Source organism: Penicillium hispanicum (assembly GCF_028827665.1).
Source record: "Penicillium hispanicum strain IBT 35686 chromosome Unknown utg000007l_segment0_segment0, whole genome shotgun sequence".
In the NCBI taxonomy this organism is placed as follows: Eukaryota; Fungi; Ascomycota; class Eurotiomycetes; order Eurotiales; family Aspergillaceae; genus Penicillium; species Penicillium hispanicum.
This window is the reverse complement of record NW_026623199.1, coordinates 80344-94600: the sequence shown is the minus strand read 5'-3', so window position 1 is coordinate 94600 and position 14257 is coordinate 80344. Positions and strand designations below refer to the sequence as shown.

The window sequence follows — 14257 nt, the reverse complement described above, 5'->3', positions numbered from 1 at the left end:
GGCAAAAAAATATGGGAACCACCTGCAGCAATCCTGTAGACCACTCGTCACCGATTTGACCATGTGTATCGCGTCGTAGTGTGTGGACTGGAGTCGTCACAGCTCCATCTTATCGATGCCCCTCTAGGGTTTTCCCCGCCGAAACCGACGGAGACGGAAAATGCCCCACATCGAAAGAAAACCCGATGCGCCTGGAACTCGCATCATTGAAGCTCGAAGGCTGACCGGTTGCACTCGACGCAACATGGCTGATCTGCTACAGGCCCGCGCCCTCAAGACCACCCAGCTCTACGCCGATCCACACAATCCGCACCTCTATCTCGAACGCGCCCGCCTTCATGAGAACTTGGGCTTCCCCGATCTCGCCGCCGCAGATGCCTACCGCGCCCTCTCGCTGCTCGAGTCCGTGGTAGATCCGGACGGATGTGAATTTCATGCCAGACGGCAGGTCGAGACTGCTGCTGACAATGGTTCGACCGCCCTTCAGAATGGGGACAATGATCGCGACTACGGGAGCAAGGATGAAGACACCGAGGATGATGAGACGGTGGCAGTGACGCAGGAAGAATACGATACGCTCATCGACGCGGTGTATGTTGTACTCGTGCGCAGCCTCGTGCGCTGTGGGTGTTATCGTGACGCCTACGAGTTCGGTGTGCGCGGCATTGAATTGTTGCGCGAGCTGGCGAACGAGAAGCCCGATACTACTTCGACCGCAACGTCGACGGCGGCGATCCTCGAGCAGCTGGAGCAGATCAAGGAAGTGTACAAGACTCGCACAGGCTCGCAGAAGGAAGTGGACCTGGACTCAATTGATCCCGCCATTCTTCCCGCACAGGGATCTGCTCGTCGCGTGCTGTATCCCTGGAATGAGCATGAGCCGGACCGCCGCGCTCCGGAGGAATTGAAGCTGCTGAATGACAGACTCGCGGATGTGGCGCCGAAGTGTGAAGTGCGCGCCGTGGCATTGCCGGCCTTGCATGGAAGTACATCCGACGGCGCCGGCGCTGACGCCGAGGTCTCTGTTCAGCTGGGTCTCTTTGCGAAAGAGGATATCAAGCCTGACGAGATCATCCTGCGTGAGTCATCCCTTCTCACGGCTACGAACCGTCTTCACGATGATCTCTGCGATGCTTGTAATGGCCCTCTTCCAGAATTGTCGGCTCCTGCACCACCCGTAGCATGCGAGGGTGGTTGTGCAGACACGATATTCTGCAGCCAGACATGCCATGATACTGCTCAAGAAGTTTACCATGGTGCTATTTGTGGTCTTGAGGATGGCCTCGAGTCCATTGGAAAGGATATACCGGACCCCAAGGATAAGGCGGACTACCTGTACCTCCTCCTCTTGGGCCGCGCTCTCGCCATGTCTGCCACGCAGGATGTACATGCCCTGGATATGCCGGAGGTCAAGTATATATGGGGCGATTTCCACAACTACGATATCGAGTCCGCGTCCACTTCGGGCGCTGCAGATGCATCCGCTACGCTGCCTTTCTCTTTCCAACTCAATATCCTCCAGCCCATCCGGTTCCTGGAGGAGATGGAGATAGATCCTTATGTCTCACTCCCGCGCTATGACACCTGGGTTCTGAACACGCTCTACGCCAAGTTCCGTGGCACAGCCTCCGGTCGCCTGTCGACCTGGGACGGCGGGCCGGAGCTGTGTGCGGTACATCCGCTGTGGTGCCTGGCTAATCACTCCTGTGACCCTAACGTGCGCTGGGAATGGGGTGGTGAGATTACGTTCCGGGCTCGGACTGACGAAGAAAAGGCTGTTTGGAAGAGAGTCAAGCAAGATGGTTCCACGGCGGAGAAGGTCGCTGGGTCAGGTGGCATTGCCCAAGACCAGGAGATCTTGAATCATTATTGCGATATTGGGCTACCAGTGAAGGAACGGAGAGAATGGGCCTGTGGCGCCTTGGGCGGAATGTGTCGGTGCGAGAGATGTGTTTGGGAGGCCGGAGAGGTGAACTAGGTTGCTTTTGTATAGGATCGGAGTGGTTTCACAGCGCGGGGGGCGCATTGATGTAGATGAGATACCCATTGCCTCAAGACTTGGATTTGATTGGTTGCCAGAGGGGCAATATGCGTGATATTTGGGGATCGCCTGAGCAAAGCAGGCGAGGGAAAAGCTAACGACTAAAATACATCGTTTCAAGTTTTGTTGTGTTTCGCATGCCGATTATCCCTTGCACCAGACCATACAAACCCCAGAGAACAATCTGAAGAACAAGCTCGACATATCAATGATGCAGTGGGGGAATAACGATGGCTCTTGCCTCCTCGTAGGATTCCCGATCCCCTGTCTAATGCAGTTGGCGTTAATTTCACGGAACATTGTTTCAGTGGCGGCGGGGTGGTGTCCGCGAATAGCTTCTCCCTCGCGAGTCACCCCGGCGTCCTGGAGGGGGTGGAGACCGAGACCCAGACCAGCCACGTCCTCGACGGGGTGGAGGGGATACCGACTGCGACGAATATCGCCTGGCACTCCTGGATGTAGTCTCACGGTGAGGGGGTGTCACAGAATGGGAGGGCGATCGTGAGTATGTTTGGCGTCGGCGAGCAGGGGCTTGCGCTCGCGGTGGGGTCACGGATCGAGACACAGACCGAGAGGGCGAGCGCCGCGATCGGTATGGACTACGACTAGCACTACGTGAGTCGTAAGAACGAGCGCGCGAGCGTCTCGGCGGAGTGCGCGACACAGACCGGGACCGGTCAGACGGAGTCCGGGATCGGCTATAGGTATCACGGCGGTTGCGGCGAACCGGAGACCTGGAGCGTGACGGCGTGTAGCTTCGACCCCGAGAGGAGGGAGTGATAGAACGAGAGTAGGAGCGGCCGCGGTCTCGAGAAGGAGACCGAGAGTAAGAGTAGGAGCGGGAGCGGGAACGTGAAGAACCGGTGTATGATGAATAGGTCGAGCGTGACCGGGCAGACGGCGAGCGTGACGCAGCTCGTGCAGGCAATGCAGGCACCGTAGGCCGGGGAAGGTTCTTGAGATGCTCGCGCATGTCTTCGGTCAAGATACCCATACCAATACTGGTGAAATAATTGACGGAAAACCGTGTGTAGCGCGGGTTTTCGGTAGGGAACAGGCCTTCGAAGCTGGGCCGTAAGATCTCATCTCTGAAGCGGGACTGCAGACCAGGCAAGCCGAGGTTCTCTGCGAGGTCTTGGAACAGGATCTTGATAAAGATACGACTGCTCGAAGTGGTCTCCTCCTCGTTAAGATGAATGACAGACAGCACATGCCATCCAATAGCATCATTGCTAATCATGTGCCCAAAGAACCTCGCAATATTGCGCAGGCGATTAGTCTCGTAGCGGTGGATAGTGTCGTAGTACTTGGCAAATGCGGCCTCAAACAAATCGGACCAGAGCCGGTTGATCTTGGCGAATCGCTCTCCGATAAGACCGTAGAATTTCGAGTACGTTCGCTCTTGTGAGCAGCACTCGATAATCATCGACGGCAATTCTGGTTCCAACCCAACCGGTAGGTTGATCTTCATCAATTTGTGACAGCATTCTTCAAAGTCGATACTCGACATGATGGTCAGGTAGATCGTCCGGCGCAAATTGACCAAGTCTGTGTTGCTTTGATCCTTGATATCGACTCTCTGCTCCTCGGTGTCCGATTCTTCCTCCGAGCTTTCGCCCTCCTCGTCTTCATCGTCTTCCTCGTCACTGCCCTCGCCTAGAATCTCGGCCTTCAACTTCTTATAGGCTTCCTCGTGTTGCTCCCATTCTGAATCAAACTTGAAGATATTGACTGAGTCCTGAGTTTCAGTTTCGTCGTCCAACCCGACTCGATGGGTGATCTGATCCTCCTCTTCCACGAGATCGAGCTCCTCTTTGATCGCTGGGTTGTCCTTGTACCGGTCCTTGCGCACTTGGAAAAGCACTTCGATCATATATTGCACTCGCTTATCAATGTCGGCTTCGTGCAGGATGTTACGGAACTGGTCGAACACTGCAAGCGCAATCGGAGGGTTCATTTCTTCAAGATGTTGGCCCACTTCACGGGTCAGCCCAACAGCGATTTCCACGCTGTCGTCCGTGGGCTTATGAAGGAGGAGGAGTAGAATCTGGGCCGCGAGCATTTCATGGGCGACCTGATGGTTGCAGAGGTGTGCGATGAAGGTGGTGGACGAGATACAGACCGCCTTGTCATTTCGCTTGAATGCCTTGCGGAACTGGACAATTAGTCGGGACAGCAACAATTCACCCACTTGCGGCAGCTTGGTGTTGACAATTGCAGCCATGGTGGCATAGATGGGTGTGAAGGGCAAACTAGCTGCCTGGGCCTTCATAATGGAACGGCAGAACAACCCGCGACCTCGGACCAGATTCTCCCCAAAAAGTTCGGGCACAATGAATTTGATGTTAGAGACGTTCACCTTATTAATGAGACCGTTGATGGACTTCTTCAATGCCTCCCATGCCATACGCTGGTACTCTTTGCTCGTCTTATCCGTGATCTGGGCCTGCAGTGCGCGGAGTCGAGCCGGAGGAATGTAGGTACCACCTGATCGCATGTTCAGGAGCTTCTCGTACTCAGCCTTTGCAGAGGCCTGCTTTTCTTCCTCCGTCAGAGGTTTGCGGGCAGCTTCCTGTCTCTCATGCTCACAAACTCGCTCTGCGAGCTGACGCTCCCGCTCAATCGCACGACTCGGGTCCATGCGAGGGACATCGACATCATCCTGGAGTGAGTTACCGGGGGCTGAGCGACGTCGATTAGGTGAGGGCGATCGAGAGGGAGGCGACCGTTTGCGCGAGCCCGCGCTCGGTGAAAGCGCACCCGGGGGTGGCGTGGGCACGCGAACCGCAGATTGGAGAACAACCGGATCATCCATGGTGGATGCAAAGAGTCTCCGGAGGTTCAAGTGAGATGCGGATGGGGAGGAGTAGGAGTTACCGCAAGGAGGTCGGTGGTTGCAAGTCGCCCGGATTAAAATGAAAGCTCTAGCACCGGTCACGTGCACGGAGGCCAGGTGGGAACACGGAGCTCCCTCGGGTTGGTTCTCAGGGTTTCACCATCTCGCGAGTTTCCTTTCCAACTTTGGAAGCACTACTCCTTGACATAATGGTTTGATTGCCCCATTGAATTTCCTCCTTTGCGTCCATACTCATGGTGACATAGCTGGGCCAACTCGTGGGTTCCGCCATGCTCTTGGCCGCAACTGCGATCTTTCTGTACTATACCGCGTGGACGCTGTTGATGGTACGTTTATTCTGCCCCATCGATTGCCATATGGTCTTTTCTCACCTTTAATATAGCCCTTTGTTGACCCCGGTCATCCCCTCCACGACCTCTTCCCGCCGCGTGTCTGGGCCATTCGCATCCCCGTTATCCTCACCCTCGTGGGCTCCGCCGTGGTGGGTACGTTCATAGGCATTGTGATGATCAACAGCAACAAGAAGAAGGCTGCCAAGGCCAAGGCTGCAGCGAAGAAGAAGACTTGAGCGTACATGGCGGACTAGGGAAAACTATGTGAAACTAAGCGACTTCGGTCCCTCTCGCGGGGGCCCTGTATCATCAACTGTCCAGCGCGGAACTTCTGGCTCTCGAGCCTCAATATTTAATAGAAGCTGAAAAGGATTTGCCATTACTACTACTATGATCATCGTCATTCTCCATTCTCTGGGTTCCATTCCCGAATCTCGGAGCTCAGCGCAACGTCCTCCGTGGCCCAACGTGACCGTGGTGGAATGCGCGGATCGGAGGCAGGAAATGCAGGTCTTCTGGTCTCACGCTGTGATTGCTAGTTTGGTACCCCGATGGAAGCACCGGATGTCAGATCTGTACACAGGAACTGCATATGGATAGTATTGAGTATGCAAGTCATGGCTGAAGTTCCCTGTGACCGGGCGGCGAAACCGGTGATGTTCAGCTCTCAATCATCCCGCCTCTCTTAAGACTCCACGGTCATACTTCATCTTCTCGTTTTATTTCTACTGGTCTGATGGTCTTAGAATTGCCCGAGACAAAGGCGGCTACGATCGGCTGATTCTCATTCATCCGGCTATGCCATGGTCCCAAGGTCGACTGGTGGCCATGCTTAGATAAGGGGCCACCTAGACAGGAGCCAAAAGCGAATGAGAATCCGCCATGCTATATGAACGTGGAAAACGTCAGAGCGTCAGAGCGTACCCAGATCTCCAGTTGTGTAGTCAGCGAAACACGTAAATGGGTTGAGGGAGATGACCCGTTCATAGCCGGGGAATGACAGGGTCACAGCCCAGTAACGAGAGGAAGGAGCGCGACGTGACCGCCGTGACTGTCGCCCCGGAGTGACTCAGGTACCGCGTTTCCCCCTCCCCCCTCTTCTTATCGCGATTGCCTTCCCTTCCCTTTCCGCTTCCCCGCCGAACTTCGACTTCCGTCATCGCCACTGTCACTGCCACTGTTATCTTTTACTTTGTTCACCTCCCCCCCCCCCCCAAGTCTGTCCTGGATATATTGGTTATATCGTTCTGCTTCTGCACCGGCTCTCTCCAGTGCTGTGTGACGCCTATCGGTCTTATCAAAGCTTCCCCGCGTATCGAGAGCATCTCCGCTCCAGATACGCATCCCCTAACCCTGATCAACGCGACCACCCCGCTTCCAGCTTCTATCGGATTGCCCTGAAAGCTTGTATAGGTAGGTGTTAAGGCTGTGTTTCGCTTAGGAGAAGCAGCTTCCGGATACATGTGTGAGAGCCGCGGCTGATGTGACGGGTGGCACCAGATTCCTGAACCCCTCCTTTTGTACTTCCCCAGTTCCTCGCCCTCCGCCATCGGCTGTTGCTCTGTCCTCCGTTCTCAGACCTCATCACAGGTCCTGAGAGCGGTCCTCCGTGCTCTGAGAGACCAGTGCCTCAGATCTGAGGCACCCGATCCAGTTGAATGCCCCCGGCAGCGCCTGACGATCTCATCCTCCGCCAGCATAGCCGGTCTCTCGAAGACGATCCACCGTTCACATCCGATCAGTCCCACCCACTGCAGGAGCATGAGCCTTCTGGGAAAAGTAAGAAGAAGAAAAGTAAAAAGGCCAAAGCAGCCAAAGCAGCTGTTGAGGTGCCGGATGATCTGTAGGGGACCCCTTGATGATGACGGCTGGTCGCGTATTGGAAGTGGCTAAAACCCGTCTAGAATCCAGCCCTCGCCGCCGGCACCAGCTGAGCCATCCTCCTGTCCGGATCCTCGGCTGGACCATCATGTTCATCCCACCGTGACGTCGCCCGCTCTCGATGTGCTTGGTTCCCTCGATGGAACCGCCGAGAACGATCTGACGAGTCGAACCGACTCCTGGGCCCAGGCCGTGCCGTATGGAAAGAGCCCGCCCGCCGATTTGATGGATGGGGAACTTCCCAATGAATCCCCACTCAATTTTCCAACCATCCAGGAAAGGGGCGCTTTCAGTGGTTTCAGTCAACCCTCCTCGGCGTCTCCGCCGACTCGGATCCGGCCGTTCAGTTATGGAAGCGGTTTTCGCAGCAGTATGCAGTCTCGACAGCAGTCAGCCGATCGGCGGAAGAGTCACTCTTATGGTAGCCCCATGGGCAACATGGCTCCTCCTCCACATATGCCACAGGCCCATTTCTACGGCGCACCCGATATCGATCTCCCCACTCAGATTCGTCTGGGAGCAGAGGGTGCATACTCTTTCTGTGGGCTTGATTCTCTGCCTAATCCTTCCATCAAGTCTCTTCGCTCAAGGATGAATGTTTTGATGGTGGGAACCGACGGTGCCGTGGATGTTCTGGCAGTTGAAGATCGCCGTTCCCGTCTCATTGGGAAGATCACTGGTTTGAATGGTCGAGTCCTGGAAGCAAAGATCCTTCCGGGAACCTCTGTAAATGATGCCCTTGTATCATCTCAGCCACACGTTGCTGTTATTGTTCATGGTCCGTTGCCACCGAATGATGAAGAAGGCCGTACCTCTTTAGCTGGCTCTGAGGTGAACGACGTTCCCCCTTCTATGGTAAGGGGCCCCTCGAGTGACAGGCGAACAGTCAGAGATGGTACCCCCTCTTATCAAACAAGGGTTGAGGTATATTCCCTCCGGTCTGGGGAGCACGTCGCAACCCTCTTTACAAGCAAGCCTGTGCCTTCGCTGGAGAATATACCTGGTTTGCCATCGTTGGCGCCACCGCCTGTTGGGAGCTTGAAGCTCTTCATTGGCGGGAATCACGTTCTTGTTGCCTCTGGAATCAGTGGAGAAATTTACATTTACAGACAAGCTTCAGGCACATATCAGTGCTTGGGCAAGACTTGGACCAATGTCCAAACGGGGGAGTCTCGGCGTTATTCCACTTCCTCGAGCTCCACCGATCCAGACGGGTCTCACAGCGACTTACCTCGTACCCCCATCTCGGACCGACCAATATTGACGGTTCAAGGTAGGTGGCTGGCAACCGTTCCGCCGTCCTCTTCGCATAGAGGATCAATCCAAGGAACTGTTCCTGCCAATTTGATACACGGTCGAGCTCAAGGACTTGAAACTCGCAGCCCGCCGACTATTCCGTCGGTAAACTGCGCGACCGACGTGGGTGAAGGAGAGAGCTTCTTCGACAAGGTCGCTCGAGGGGTTACGCAAGAATTGGTTCGCGGCGCTCGCTGGATGGGAGATCAAGGAATGCAAGCATGGAACAACTACTGGAACAACCAACAATCTCCGGGAACTCCTCCACAACGTCCCACTCGTGGTCCCGATTTTCCAGCGCCTGGATATGGTCTCTTTCCACCAACTCATGCCCAAGATACTCAGTCAACATCGTCACCCGACCCCGATGCTGTTTCGATCATTGACCTCAAGCGTTTTGACGAGAGCATAGACACGAAAGCTGCATCTCTTCATCCCATGGCAACTTTCCAAGTTCTCAATGGCTGCAGCTTTCTCTCGCTGTCTCCCAACGGTCTCATGCTTTTCACGGCAAGTAAAAAGGGCGACGTTCAATATGTCTGGGACTTAATGCAGCTCAAACATTGCCGAGCAATGGCTTTCATGACCGATGATCACACCAGCCAAAGCCCCAATGTGCGCCAAGTGGCAAGGTATGCGCGGCTGACAACATCCAGTATCGTGGATGTGATTTGGACACCCCCGGTTGGAGATCGGCTCGCCATTATTACACGCAAAGGCACTGTTCATGTATTTGATCTACCTCGAAGTGCGTTTCAATGGCCACCTTTCCGTCGTGCCAGAGCTGCCGCACCGAAGTCGCCGACGATTGATCCAACGGGTGAAGAGATGACCAGCCAAGCGACCGGGGGTAACCCACTGTCAGCGGCCATGAAGCTCGTCGGGGGCAAAACCCAGCCGTTTTTCTCCGCTGTCAGAGGTCGTGTTCCATCTTCTGGTGCTGCATTCCCTAATATGAGTGGTTTTGCCTTGCCGGCAGCAGCTAGCATCAAAGGTGGCAAGGTTGTTGCGGCAGGGCTCAGCAAGTCCATGGGTGCGGCCGCCACCGGTACTGTCCACACCATTCGCCATGTGGGAGAAAACCGCCTGCACCTGTCGGGGCTCGCCCGAGACCCCGCTCCTTCTCGCGTCATTTGGATCTGCAACAAAGGCCTGATTTTCCTGGGGGTGGTGGATGATGGGAATTTCAAACTGTACCGCCTTAAACGCGGCCCTTCTTCGCACAAGAATCGCCAATTTCATTCAGTGATCGGCGGTAAAGAGAGCCAGTATAGGCTTCCGGCCAATCTGCAGAGTCCTTGCGGACCAGCACCCCGCAAGCCATACGATCCGGAGCAGGTAGTTCAGGCTTCTCTCTTTCTGCCTTCAGCCAGCTCACAGCCATCGGGCACGAGCAAGTCCTTCTGCCACCCTCTATCACAGGCGGAGATTGAAACGAATACTCCATATCAACCCTTCCATACAGATCAGCGAGTTGGCTTACATGTCTTCTCTACCGGTTACAAGGCAGTAGGTCCAACACTGTCAGTCCCTGGTGGACAATGGGTCTTTGGTGATGACATACCCACCACCAAAGTCCATGTGAGATCATACAGCAACAGCAGCGACGACCCCGTTGAGGACGACGAAGACGCTGCCATCCACGGCCACTCACTTGGTGCCGGCGGAGATATGGAGAACCTTATCACCCTCGGGAACAGCACCGGCAATGTCGAGGAAGTCGTTATTACCACCCGGCGGAAGAAGAAACACTCAGCCCCGTTAAAGACTGACGATGGCTTCTTCGAGGACGATTGCGAGGTCCTGGACTTTGCCCGGGATCGAGTTTGATCTCTTACAACTCCTCACGTTGATTTTTTTCCCTTTCCTTTTAAGTGATTTAGAACTTGTGCCCGTGCACACGGCGTTGGAGAATTGCGGACGCTTCCTCCGTTTCTGGTTGTTGCTGTTTCCTTCCATTTACTGAATCCTATGAAACCGCATCAGACAACATCCAGCCGCGCGGATGAGTCTGCCCACATTTGCTCTACTTCCGCTCATGATTTGATGCACCATTCTGAAACTTTGATTTTGCTCACAGAAACCCAAATACCCAAACCCTGTACTGAGTTATTGGCATTTGATAGACTGGAGGTCTTTTTCTTTTTTGATCTGTCCCTGTTTTTGTTTCCGGTTGCAGTCTCTAATTCACGAGGGCTAGTCATGTCCTTAAACACTCACTTGGACGTTGACGTTTCGGAAGCTCTTTTCGTTCTTTCTGATCTGGTGCTACAATGGCTCGTCACTCATTGAGATTCGGGGATGGTTATGGAAGATCTAGGATAGTCATGGATAACAATACAAACTGGGCCTCCCGGGCACCATATTCAACATAGCATTATATTTCGCTCGCCAGCCGTATCTATTCATGAAGAACCACTCATTTCCTCCTCCCACCAGCCCCGGAAAATCTTCAATCGCTCCGTGCGCACCTGAGCCATCTTCTTTCCCGTCTCCGTCTTCATCATTCCCTCGAGCTTCTCCAGCTTGTCTCCAAAATGCTCGATTGAATTGTCCATCTCCCACTTGTCATCAACGGCAAACCTTTTCCCCTGTGCCCCGAGGAAGGTAAAGCAGCGTCCGATCCCAATTGCCCCGATCGCATCCAGCCTGTCAGCATCCTGGACAATAGCTAGCTCCCGATATCCCTCCTGGTCAATCAAGCGTCGGATTGCAGAGGGGTTCTTGCACTCGGTTGTGTACGAGACATGTGAGACGATGGTCTGCACCTTGGATGCGAGAGCCAACGGAGCGCCGTGCTTGACGAGCGCGTGCTGGACCATTGTCGTCGGGTCGAGGGATGCTGTTGCCGCAGCGTCTCCTTCAGCCAAACTGGGGAGATACTTTCTGTCCCCGATATCGTGGAGCAGAGCGGCGAGCTTGACGACCTCTGCGTCGTATGGCATTGATGGGCACAGAGCCTGTTCGGCCTGAAGAATGACGGTGGCTAGGTCGACCACCCGGTGAACGTGAGCTGGATTGTGCGATGGGTCATGGCCGGACATGCAGGTGTTGACGAAGGTTAACATGGCATTGTAGAGAGCCTGGAATTGGTCGCTGGTTGTATGCATCATTGATGGTGCGGGCCCGGTCCTGGCACTCTGGATTGAGCCAAAGGTATATTGTGTGGCTCGACTAGGGTTTGGTGATAAGAAATTCTCGACTAGGGCCTTTGTTTGAGGTGCGTTTGGAGCTCTTTGCGGTTCCAGCGGTCACTGTGGCCCTCTGAGTGTATGTATATATTGTTGCGATTCGGAGATGCTCCATTATGACAAGAAAAGTCGGGCGGCCCGCAGTTATCACCCACTCGTCCCGGCGGTGAATCTACCGGGAGAATTGACTTTCCCTGTCTGCAACCACCCCTTTCCTGCAGTTCGCCTGTAGACTTGGTGCATATCACAATATCCCCAGATCATAAAAGCTCCCCCTGCACAGGAAATCGGTGGGGCGGGATCTGCAGATGACGACAGCTCCAGCAGTGAAATTGGGCGGATCAATGCGTCGTGTTTCCATCTGTAGGTGACACAAGTGCTCCGATGGAATATTGACATCTACGATTGGAACTTGTTCTTGCTTTCTCATGTCATTCAGAAAAGGCCATAGACCCAGGTATCGAATAAATTATCACACATGCAAAGAAAAGAAAGCAGGAAGGTAGACTGGAAAGCAGCCGCCCTTGTCTGTGGCCAGATATTACATATATCTGCTAATCCAACCATCCCCCTTGCCCACCATTGCTTACAGAGCGAATGCAGCAATCACCAGGCCGAACAGTCCGGCACCCGAAGCACCCAGCTTGACGTTGGCGGCAGCGGCATTGGTGGTCTGGGCGGCGCCGGTGGAGGAGGAACCACTAGTGCTGCTGGCGCTGCTGTGGGATGCTGCAGACTATGTCAGTATGGCCGATGAGGAATTGGTCATCAAAGACTTCAGGACGTACATTTGGGACCGGACTCGGAAGAGGTAGTCTCAGTAGCGCTGCGGCTGGTGGCTGTGGCAGCAGTCGAAGCGGTCTCCGAAGTGGACGAGCCGTCAGCGGGGAAGAAGTGCGAGCTGTAGCAGTTCTGCTCGCAGTCGGCATACTTCTTGGTGTCGGCAGGGGAGCCTGTACCCTGGGGGCAGGCGGCGACGCAGCTGTTGGTGTCGTTGGCCTGGCTGTCGCTGGGGCACGGGACCTTGTAGCACTTGGCAATGCAACACACGTCCTTGGCAGCGCCTGGATAGAAACCATTGTGAGACGAAGGAGGGATCCCAGTTAAGTTGCTTACTTACAGCTCTTAGCACACTCGACCTCAGCGCTCGCGGTGGTGGTCGCCGCATCAGACGTGGTGCTGTCGGCGGCAGCAGCAAGGGCCAGCAGGGCCGAGAGAGCGAGGAGGTTCAGTTTCATGGCGACGAGGATGAGCAATGGGATGCCAGATACTGTCAGGCGAGTACAAAGGAAGTGGAATGCAGAAAGCGACAGGAACGAATGACTGGGGGTGAAGGTGGAGAAGGAGAGAGGGAGAGGGAGAGGGAGAGAAAGCAGGATCGTTTGACAATTAAATATAGGCCAACCCCAAACCAAACTCTTCTGCACCTTTCCTTTTCTCTCTCTCCCTCTCTTTTTTTTCTACCCCGGCCCCTTACCCCAATCACAATCCCCGGAGGCCAGAAAAACAGGCACTACGATAGCACTGTGGCGTCTGCCCTCATTCGTAGTGTCTCGGATGAAGCTTCGAGCGTCGGGGACTCCTTTCTACGTTCCATGGACGAGAGGTTCGGGCACAATAATGCAGGTGGCACTTCGCCTTGCTTCTTCCACAGAGGGAAGCGCGCCTCCTGCGGACACAACGTGCAGAGATGGACTTCTTCACCCCTTGACGGGGATGCGATGCGATGCAGTCTAGGCACTCGAGGACCCCGGGTGGATCTGACGGATCGACCGGGCCAGGGGCGCCGTCGTCTCCACCAGGCTCCTTTCATATCTCTTGCTTTTTTGCGATCACCTTTCGATTCCCTTTTCGATTGCACACCGGGCCATCAATCCTTGGAGGAGACTGCTAGGGGCGCAGAAATTGATTCTTAACATCTTTTCTTCATTCTCTCCGTGGGAACGCCCACAGTATGTTGCTTACTCTTCTTGTCTTCTTCATGTAGACACGGCATACTCGAACACAGGCAATCTTTTGCTGCTCGCCCTATCGAGAATTCTTCAGGGGCATAACTGCTCAACTATAACCGGACTAGTGAGACAGCTAGAGAACATAGTATATTCACCACTGGAGATTCCCCAGTTCTTCTGTCCAGCTCTGGAGAGCGACGGGGCTCTCCAGTCATTGAGATGGAATTGCTCTGCACACTATTGCAGACGCACAGCACTACAAAGGCGCTCACTAAGCCAATCAGATACCCGCGAGGATATGCTTATTACCATTGATTGCCATTTGAACCGGAAGGTTGGGAGGATTCATCCCTCTACCCCAAGTACAACACGAAGACATCTCTCATAGGCCGAGGAACTACGAGGTCGACTTCAAGATCATTGATGTCTACAGCTTAAGTCAATCTGAGACACGTGTTGGAAATTGACAACCCTACCTACGTCCGTCGTCCCTATGGGATCAGGTTTCCTGTTGATATCTGTCAGATAATATTGATCGCCCTGCCCGATGATGGGCTGCGAGTATGAGAATTAGTGTAAAAGACCTCCGACGAGGCGTGCACAGTATCGACACTAGCGTATAGCTCCGTTGAAGGCATCTCCCAGAGTTGGAAAGCATAGAATCCCACTGTTGCTTCAATTCTCCGATGAACTGGGATACTACTCTA

General features: G+C 54.4%; 6 protein-coding genes across 6 annotated transcripts; 3 read left to right on the top strand and 3 right to left on the bottom strand.

The window, feature by feature from the left end:
• Nucleotides 1–244: 244 nt before the first annotated feature.
• Nucleotides 245–1978, top strand: N7459_007814 (putative MYND domain protein; the record flags this gene model as incomplete). Its single annotated transcript, XM_056946982.1, has 1 exon — nucleotides 245–1978. One exon carries the CDS (start codon nucleotides 245–247, stop codon nucleotides 1976–1978), a length of 1734 nt encoding a protein of 577 aa, XP_056796492.1.
• Nucleotides 1979–2345: 367 nt separating this feature from the next.
• N7459_007813 (uncharacterized protein) lies at nucleotides 2346–4856 on the bottom strand (the record flags this gene model as incomplete). The annotated part of the gene is made up of 1 exon (XM_056946981.1): nucleotides 2346–4856. One exon carries the CDS (start codon nucleotides 4854–4856, stop codon nucleotides 2346–2348), a length of 2511 nt encoding a protein of 836 aa, XP_056796491.1.
• A 230-nt stretch (nucleotides 4857–5086) lies between these two features.
• N7459_007812 (dolichol phosphate-mannose biosynthesis regulatory protein) lies at nucleotides 5087–5466 on the top strand (the record flags this gene model as incomplete). The annotated part of the gene is made up of 3 exons (XM_056946980.1): nucleotides 5087–5089; nucleotides 5144–5224; nucleotides 5281–5466. 3 exons carry the CDS (start codon nucleotides 5087–5089, stop codon nucleotides 5464–5466), a joined length of 270 nt encoding a protein of 89 aa, XP_056796490.1.
• Nucleotides 5467–6888: 1422 nt separating this feature from the next.
• N7459_007811 (uncharacterized protein) lies at nucleotides 6889–10237 on the top strand (the record flags this gene model as incomplete). The annotated part of the gene is made up of 2 exons (XM_056946979.1): nucleotides 6889–7073; nucleotides 7135–10237. The coding sequence occupies 2 exons, from the start codon at nucleotides 6889–6891 to the stop codon at nucleotides 10235–10237; spliced, it is 3288 nt and encodes a 1095-aa protein (XP_056796489.1).
• A 575-nt stretch (nucleotides 10238–10812) lies between these two features.
• Nucleotides 10813–11520, bottom strand: N7459_007810 (HD domain-containing protein; the record flags this gene model as incomplete). The annotated part of the gene is made up of 1 exon (XM_056946978.1): nucleotides 10813–11520. One exon carries the CDS (start codon nucleotides 11518–11520, stop codon nucleotides 10813–10815), a length of 708 nt encoding a protein of 235 aa, XP_056796488.1.
• Nucleotides 11521–12184: 664 nt separating this feature from the next.
• On the bottom strand, nucleotides 12185–12836 carry N7459_007809 (uncharacterized protein; the record flags this gene model as incomplete). Its single annotated transcript, XM_056946977.1, has 3 exons — nucleotides 12185–12327; nucleotides 12387–12662; nucleotides 12719–12836. 3 exons carry the CDS (start codon nucleotides 12834–12836, stop codon nucleotides 12185–12187), a joined length of 537 nt encoding a protein of 178 aa, XP_056796487.1.
• Between the last annotated feature and the right edge of the window lie 1421 nt (nucleotides 12837–14257).